At 51.8% G+C, this 9,500-nt stretch overlaps 1 protein-coding gene across 1 annotated transcript; it reads left to right on the top strand.

The window, feature by feature from the left end:
- Positions 1–6,024: 6,024 nt before the first annotated feature.
- Positions 6,025–7,822, top strand: LOC310949032 (ferritin heavy chain B; the record flags this gene model as incomplete). The annotated part of the gene is made up of 3 exons (XM_083916363.1): positions 6,025–6,302; positions 7,609–7,755; positions 7,805–7,822. Exons 1-3 carry the CDS (start codon positions 6,135–6,137, stop codon positions 7,820–7,822), a joined length of 333 nt encoding a protein of 110 aa, XP_083772489.1. The 5' UTR covers positions 6,025–6,134.
- Between the last annotated feature and the right edge of the window lie 1,678 nt (positions 7,823–9,500).

Below are 9,500 nucleotides of genomic sequence, written 5' to 3'. Positions count from 1 at the left end.
ACAGTCTCCTTTAGAGACTAAACTTAACCGTCACCTTTAGAGACTAAACTTAACCGTCACCTTTAGTGACTAAACTTAACAGTCTCCTTTAGAGACTAAACTTAACCGTCTCCTTTAGAGTCTAAACTTAACCGTCTCCTTTAGAGTCTAAACTTAACCGTCACCTTTAGTGACTAAACTTAACAGTCTCCTTTAGTGACTAAACTTAACCGTCTCCTTTAGAGTCTAAACTTAACCGTCACCTTTAGTGACTAAACTTAACCGTCACCTTTAGAGACTAAACTTAACCGTCTCCTTTAGTGACTAAACTTAACCGTCTCCTTTAGAGACTAAACTTAACCGTCACCTTTAGAGACTAAACTTAACCGTCTCCTTTAGAGACTAAACTTAACCGTCTCCTTTAGAGACTAAACTTAACCGTCACCTTTAGAGTCTAAACTTAACCGTCACCTTTAGTGACTAAACTTAACCGTCTCCTTTAGTGACTAAACTTAACGGTCACCTTTAGTGACTAAACTTAACCGTCTCCTTTAGTGACTAAACTTAACCGTCACCTTTAGTGACTAAACTTAACCGTCTCCTTTAGTGACTAAACTTAACCGTCTCCTTTAGTGACTAAACTTAACCGTCTCCTTTAGAGACTAAACTTAACCGTCACCTTTAGAGACTAAACTTAACCGTCACCTTTTGTTGTAGTCCCAGCGTCAGTTCTAATATCAGCAGTATTAATAACCGTTGTGGTGTTGGTGTTATACGGAGAACCTTCCTGTGACTAAAGCCTGAGAGCTCGCTGGTTTGATGCCCACAGAAAGCGAACGCCTCACATCGGTAAAGAATGTGTTTCTGCCATGGCTGGAAATAGCCGCGTCATTACTCCGCCCTCCTCCTCCGAGCGTCATCATTCATCATTGTTTCATTTCTGCCACACAACACTGCGGCATCCATTTACCCGCCCTGCCTCAGCGGACCACACCGCGCTATATTTGTCTCTTTAATGAGGAAGGGGGCATTCCAGGGGCTTTCTGGGTAATCACAGCGTCTGGCACAAAAGGCATCCGCGGAGGGGGGGGTGGGGGGGGTGGGGTCTCACCACTTTCCTCCCATCTCAGGGCAACAACGTCCTTCAAGCATCCCGAGTTTGCTGCGTCCGACAGTTTCAAACAGAAACAGCCCAGGGATGTGTCGGGCTACGGTCCCGTAACGAGGCAGACTGTGGTGTCAGGTACCGGCTGTGACACGGAGGCGCTGCCGGCTCGGGTGTCCTGCGCTCTGATCAGTAATTGTATTTACCTTGTCTCTGTCTTCCCTCCATTAGGGCGGTAATGAGGCCAGTTGTGAGCTGAGCACTTCTGCGATGATGATGATGTGGAGGAGTTCTAACAGACAGCTGTTGGTGCAGCGTAAAGAGAAGTCCTGCAGCTCTGTGTGACAGCTGCGATCGGCTGCAGGCCGGGCCAACACCGGGCCAACACCGGGTCAACACCGGGCCAACACACCGGGCCAACACCAGGCCAACACCGGGTCAACACCAGGCCAACACCGGGTCAACACCGGGCCAACACCGGGCCAACACCAGGCCAACACCGGGTCAACACCGGGCCAACACACTGGGCCAACACCGGACAAACACCGGGCCACCACCGGGCAAACACTGGGCAAACACTGGGCCAACACTGGGCCAACACCGGGCCAACACCGGGCCAACACCGGGCCAAAACACCGGGTAAACACCGGGTAAACACCGGGCCAACACTGGGCCAACACTGGGCCAACACCGGGCCAACACTGGGCCAACACTGGGCCAACACCGGGCCAACACCGGGCCAACACCGGGTCAACACCGGGCCAACACCGGCTCAACACCGAGCCAACACACTGGGCCAAAACCGGGCCAAAACCGGGCCAAAACACCGGGCCAACACCGTGCCAACACCGGGCCAACACCTGGCAAACACTGGACAAACACCGGGCAAACACCGGGCAAACACCGGGTCAACACTGGGCAAACACCTGGCCAACACCGGGCCAAAACCGGGTCAACACCTGGCAAACACCGGGCCAACACTGGGCAAACACCGGGCCAACACCGGGCAAACACCGGGTCAACACCAGACAAACACCGGGTCAACACTGGGCAAACACCGGGCCAACACTGTGCCAACACCGAGCCAACACCGGGCCAACACCGGGTCAACACACTGGGCCAACACTGGGCCAACACCGGGCCAACACACTGGGCCAACACCGGGCCAACACACTGGGCCAACACCGGGCCAACACCGGGCCAACACACTGGGCCAACACCGGGCCAACACCGGGCCAACACTGGGCCAACACCGGGCCAACACCGGGTCAACACCTGGCCAACACTGGGCAAACACCGGGCAAACACCGGGCAAACACCGGGCAAACACTGGGCAAACACTGGGCAAACACTGGGCAAACACACTGGGCCAACACCGGGCCAACACCGTGCCAACACCGGGCCAACACCGGGTCAACACCGAGCCAACACACTGGGCCAACACCGGGCCAAAACACCGGGCCAACACCGTGCCAACACCGGGCCAACACCTGGCAAACACTGGACAAACACCGGGCAAACACCGGGTCAACACCGAGCCAACACCGGGCCAACACCGGGTCAACACTGGGCCAACACCGGGCCAACACCGGGTAAACACCGGGCAAACACCGGGCCAACACTGGGCCAACACTGGGCCAACACCGGGCAAACACTGGGCCAACACCAAGTCATGAAACCATGTCACAAAACTCAGATATACACATATATATACAGTACATATACACTTCTTTTCATATAGTTTTCTATCTTCTGTGTCTTGACTTTTGTTTTTCTCTCCCTGTGTTTGTTGTTTATGCACTAAAACAGGCGGATGCTTCTTTAATAAACACTCTAAATGTTCAGATGTTCAGCTGCTGGTCAGATAAACAGGTTCAGTTCAGTTTTATTTGTATTTAAATAATTAAATCAGATCAGAAGTTACCTCAGGTCACGCTCATACTGAGCTCTCTACCCACAATCCCTCCATCAGCAACTGGACATCACAACCACTTCCACACAAGCGTCTGCAGAGCAGTAAATCTGCTGCTGAGACGTGATCCAGCCCAGTGTGTGTGTGTGTGTGTGTGTGTGTGTGTGTGTGTGTGTGTGTGTGTGTGTGTGTGTGTGTGTGTGTGTGTGTGTGTGTGTGTGTGTGTGTGTGTGTGTGTGTGTAAAGTAATCTGCCACCAGGACACAATGCAGTCGTTGTAGTGTTGGTGGTTTACAGCGAGCAGCAGGTGTGAAGGCCGACACCTCTCCTGTCAGTCTGCACATTTTAGGTTTATTAAGTGCTTTGTGTGTGTGTGTGTGTGTGTGTGTGTGTGTGTGTGTGTGTGTGTGTGTGTGTGTGTGTGTGTGTGTGTGTGTGTGTGTGTGTGTGTGTGTGTGTGTGTGTGTGTGTGTGTGTGTGTGTGTGTGTGTGTGTGTGTGTGTGTGTGTGACTGGCCTCATATACAGTGAAGTATTCATGTGTTATTCTCTAGCGTTTGTTAGTTTTTGTGTCTTTGCTGTTAAGTTAAAATAATTCATCACATTAAACAAAGTCTGGACACACACACACACGCACACACGCGCACACACACACACACACACACACACACACACACACACACACACACACACACACACACACACACACACACACACACACACACACACACACACACTGTATTATTGTATAGATTATATAAGAAAGCTTTTGGAGATGTTCCCTTCAGACGGAGCCAGGCTAGCACTTTCCCTCTGTTTCCAGTCTTTATGCTAAGCTACGCTAACGGGCTGCTGAGTGGGTTCGACTCTTACTGTTTAAATGAACAGTCCAGTTTGTTTTCCATCATTTGCTTTGTACCTTTTTGTTTTCCTGTTTGAATGTAATGATGTATTAATTATGACCGCGGCGTCTTTTTACAATATCACACTTTATTTAAGGGAACTGACGTGTGACTCTACGGAGCAGCAGAGTCCAGATGGACGACAACAACAACAACAGAGTCTGAGTGGAGCTGCGAGTGTGTGATGACAGCTGCAACGTCCAACACGCATCTGTGTGTGTGTGTGTGTGTGTGTGTGTAACAGTGGCATTGGGGGGTCGTAACACTGTCGGACCTCCACAGGGTCCTGAGTGTCCCGTCGTCTCAAGATAAAGCTGTTTTTTTGTTACAAACCTAATTATTACCTCATCATATCAATGATTACATCACATTTTAAAGTGAGACTCGCCACAAGAACCGACCGACCAGCGAGGGTTCAGTCAGTCGATCACAGCGCATCATGCTGTGATTCAGATCGAGTGACCAATCAGCTGATCCTCAGTCAGTCCTGGTTCTCAGTCGCCCCCCCTGGTTCTTCCTCCTCTCCTGTTGCAGGATGAGTGACGGGAGGGGCTGGATGCTCCTGGGGGGTCAGCTGGTCCAGGAGGGAAGAAAGGCCCACGCTCGGCCCAGAGCACCTCCAGGGTCAACAGGACACTGCACCCCTGACACGGTCCCCCCAGCCCAACGCTCCCAGACCTCTGACAGCTCAGTAATCACCTGGGCAGGACCTCACTGTCACAGATTACAGGCTCGCTGCAGGAGGTCTGTCAGCTTCCACCAGCTGACGCTGAACAGCAGGACGCCCGACAGAGGGCCAAGAGGTGCCCAATAGTGGCCCACGACTAAGGGCGAACTCACACTGTCCTTCCGTACCGCGACCCGGACTTTAGGGTACCTTTCCCCCCTCCCTCTACCCCCCGCGCCCCAGCCCCGTTTGTACTCACTCTGCCAGGGCCGGCCCATGCTTCTTGCTGTCCATACGTCATCACGCCGTAACACGTCACATGCATTGATGACGTCATGGCGATGCGTGGCTTTGTTTCCAGATTTTTCCGTAGACCTCAGAGTTTTTGTGCGTCTTGTCGACTGTTTTTGAATCTTTTCATCGACCAAATCTGCAGTAAACACTCCACCTCTGCATCACACCAACGTGAACCTTTCACCGCCATTGTTGTTGTTGTTAAATGTCCGCACATGGTCCGTCCTTCTATTTACATGTCCGAAAAGGCGGACATAACGCTACTGCTGTAGGGCTCGTGCTCGTGCTCGCACGCGTGCGCACGCTCGTGCTCGTACATGTGCAAACGGCTCTGCTAAAGCCCACCTCTTTCAAGCGGGCCGTGGATGGCCCGCTGGCCGCAGTTGTGCGCGGAGCGGGTGCACTCACACTGCTTAAAGGTACTAGGCTTTAGCTGAAAAAACGGTTTTGGCCCCGGCCAGAAGGACAGTGTGAGTAGGCCCTAAGGCCCAATTGTGGCCCGACTGAGGCCCAATAAGGCCCAACTGAGACCCAATAAGGCCCAACTGAGACCCAACTGAGGGCCAACTGAGACCCAACTGGGGCCCAACTGGGGCCCAACTGGGGCCCGACTGAGGCCCAACTTACGCCCGACTTAGGCCCAACTGAGGGCCTGACTAAGGCCCAGCTGAGGCCCGACTTATATGACATATAATAATTTGAATAAATGACAGTATTGGTCGAAGGAGCACATCAGGACTCTGCTCACATCATCATCATCTATCTGGAATAATACATCAGCAGTTACATTAAGACCAACAGGTGAGAATTATGTGGGAGAAACATGCCACAGAACTAAAGCAGCTGATAAGTGTAATAATAAATAATAACCATAAGTCACTGAAACAGAAACCTGCTGCTCGAACATGGATGCGTCATATTAATGTTAGAACAGGAGCTTTTACTTTGACACTTTAATTCTTTCATTAAATCCTCTGATGAAGAGGAGAAGAGGAAGAAAGTGACTCATGAAGTTAAAGAGAAAGATGAATAAATGCCTCATGTGTTTCCATCTTCATCTGTTATGTAACCGGACTGGAAACACACCGGATGAACTTGAGCAGCTGACCGGGAAACACTTGATCTCTGCGGGCTAAATTTATCCCGCGGCCGGCTGATCAGGGCTGAAGGAGACGCGCTCCTCGGGCGGTGTGTTCCCTGCAGGAGTCTCCTCTGCAGCGGGTGTTGTGTCGGGAGGAGTGTCCGGGCTGTGCAGCGCGGTAACCGGGCGGGGATCATGGCTGAGCCCGCGGGAAAGAGGTTCAAGAGCAGCCTGCCGCTGTGCGCAGCGCACCGGAGCTCCGCGGGCAGCCGGGCCGCGCACAACCTGCAGGCCGCCGTGGAGGAGGCTCTGTGCGGGGTGAGCAGCCTGCTGTGGGACGGCGTGTACCGGCTGCAGGCTCTGGTAGGACACACTCACATCCAGCATGGAGGACACTTGAGCTGCTGCACATTTACTCAAGTCCTCAGAACTTTTGTGCAACTTTACACTTGTGTTTCAAACCTCAGAGGGAAAAATGGGACTTTTGTTTTTATTCTTTTTGCACAACCTTAAAGTCCGTGTAGAGCAAACCAAAGTGGGATCTGATATAAAAAGAGAAGTGTTATTAATCCGAATAGGTGAAATCTGATGAATAATAATGTCACCAAGTCTGAAAAATTAAGGTTTAAAAATGATAAAACAAACTAAGCAGTGATGTCATCTGAGAAACCACGCCCACACCTGTCTCACCTCAGTCATGACGTAAAACGCTGCAAAAATGTAATTTCTTAACAAGTAAAATCTGATTTAAAGTTGTATTCAGACAGTGTTGAGAAAAATCATATGTTTTGAACATTAAAGCATTTAAACATGTTCTATTAGGGCGCCCTCCCACTGTCCGTCCGTACCTTACCCCGTGCTTTAGGGTCCTTGTCCCCCCTCCAGGCCCGTTTGTACTCACACTACCTGGGCCTCGGAGAATGCTTCTTGCTGCCTATACGTCATCACGCCGTAACACGTCACACGCATTGATGACGTCATGGCGATGCGTGGCTTTGTTTCCAGATCTTTCCGTAGACCTCGGAGTTTTTGTGCGTCTTGTCGACTGTTTTTGAATCTTTTCATCGACCAAATCTGCAGTAAACACTCCACCTCCGCATCACACCAACGTGAACCTTTCACCGCCATTGTTTGAAATGTCCGCGCATGGTCCCTCCTTCTTTTTTCTACGTCCCAACAGGCGCACAGGAAATGACCTCAGAATCGCCGTAGGCCTCGTGCTCGTACACGTGCGCACGCTCGTGCTCGTACACGTGCAAACGTGCTTTACTAAAGCCCACCTCTCCCAAACGGGCCGTGGACGGCAAGCGTGCCGCTCCTAGACGTGGTACGGTTGCACTCACACTGGTCAAAGGCACTAGGCTTTAGCCGAAAAACCTGTTTTGGCCCGGTGTGGAAGGACAGTGTGAGTGCGCCCTTAGAAACCCAAAATACAAGAATGAACCTAACAACGACAAGTCGGCTTCCAAAGCAGTGAACTTTCGACAGTTTTCTTGAACCGAGCGTCATTTTTAAAGTCATATTCTGGAAGTTATTCAGGTCAGTAAATGTCTGTCTCCCCCCTCTCTCTCTGAATGAGGTAACGCCGCGGTGACCGAGACCCCGTGACCAAGTACCCGTGACTGATCCCCCGTGACCAAGCCCCTGTGTCTTCTCTCTTCCCCTGCAGACCCATGTGTTTGAGCAGGACGACGTCGCTCTGCCCCGCGTCGCTTCTTTCTTCCACCAGGAGGCGCTGAAGCAGGAGGAGGAGGCCGAGGCCATGCTGGGCTACCTGGCTGAGAGAGGGGGCACCTACTGCGGAAAGGACATCCAGGTAGATGCTTCTGTTGCACCCCAGCCCGTTGATTCTTTCTGTTCTGCAGTCAGATCTACTGCAGTGAACGCAGTCACTGACGCCACTCTGTGAAAACCAGAATGTTGTCTAAAGAAGATGAAGACACAGGGAACCGCTGTGAGACATCCACAGGGGGCGCCGCCATGTTTAGAGCATGTGTCCCCCGATAAAAACATGAGAAGAACCGCTAGAACACGACTCACGGACGCAACAAAACCTCCGCTAAAGAAGAAATAAATACAGCAAATTAGGGAGCCCTCCCACTGTGCCTCCGTCCCGTGCCCCGTGCTTTAGGGTCCTTGTCCCCCCCTCCAGGCCCGTTTGTACTCACACTACCTGGGCCTCGGAGAATGCTTCTTGCTGCCTATACGTCATCACGCCGTAACACGTCACACGCATTGATGACGCCATGGCGATGCGTGGCTTTGTTTCCAGATCTTTCCGTAGACCTCTGAGTTTTTGTGCGTCTTGTCGACTGTTTTTGAATCTTTTCATCGACCAAATCTGCAGTAAACACTCCACCTCCGCATCACACCAACGTGAACCTTTCGCCGCCATTGTTTGAAATGTCCGTGCATGGTCCCTCCTTCTATCTCCTCCCGCCTATAAATAAAATGTATTATTAAGAGGATTCACCTCTCATCCAAGAGGCTTCATCAGCTCATGTACGCATCTGACCGGGCTGGGACTGGACCAGGACCAGGACCAGGCTGGGACTGGTGTTCAGTTGCTTTTGACTGACATTTCTTTGGGGCTAACGATGACCTGGACTAATGAGAACATTCAAAGGGCCCCCTATAGGTACATTCCCTTCCAAAGAACCCCCATTTGAGAAACAGTGCTCTGTACCACCCACACATACAACAGCCACGCTTTGGTCCCCAAAACTCATTCCCATACCAGAAGTTGAACCCGGGTGAGAACCAGGAATCTTAACCGCTAGACCAAATGGGACACATGACAAGTTTCCAGGCATCCAGACAAAAAGGATGCAACAGTAACGTGTATCATGTTGTAGGTTTAACACTGCAGCGTATATTTTAAGACTGTTTTGTGTTTCTTACAGATATTTCCTCCTGTAGCAGAAGCACACGTGTGTAAACGGTGCAGCTCTGGAGGCAGCGTCCTCAGTATCAGTCAGTGGGAGGTCAGGGTCAGCAGCGTGTGGCGCTTCAGCACGGCGGGGTCCTACAGGGGGGGGGGGTTTCAGATGATCCCGTACCGACCCTTGATTTGTGGCTCCATTTTGAGGGTAAATTTACGACCTGAACTTTATCTGTGAGACAGAGAAGCTTCAGTCTGTAACAGCGTTCTCCTTTTACTCCTCGGGTCCCTCCAGGAACGTCCCATCCCTCACTCTGTCAGAGCAGGTGCGTTTTTTTTCCTCTAAATGACAGAGATCTCTTCTTGGAACGGAGATCTTCATTCGGGCCGTGGCGTGAGGCGTTCAGATACCACGAGGCTGCAGAGGGAGGGAGAGGTTAGACCCCGGAGCCTCGGCCCCCTCGACTCTGGCCTAAAGCCGCTCAGGGTGTACATTTCTCCCCCCTGAGTTCCGGAAAATTGGCGAGATTAATGCTGCGGCAGAGGGACGGTGGCGCTGATGGCGTTTCCAGATGGCTGAGCGGCACAGGCGGCGGTGGCGTTGGCGTGGCCCCTGACCGCCAGCCCGGCTTTATGAGTCGTGTAAAATCGTTTCGGGACTGAGGCCCCCGGGTCCCAGT

Source organism: Echiichthys vipera (assembly GCF_963691815.1).
Source record: "Echiichthys vipera genome assembly, chromosome: 7".
Classification (NCBI taxonomy): Eukaryota; Metazoa; Chordata; class Actinopteri; order Perciformes; family Trachinidae; genus Echiichthys; species Echiichthys vipera.
This window is presented reverse-complemented; position numbering and strand designations above follow the sequence as displayed.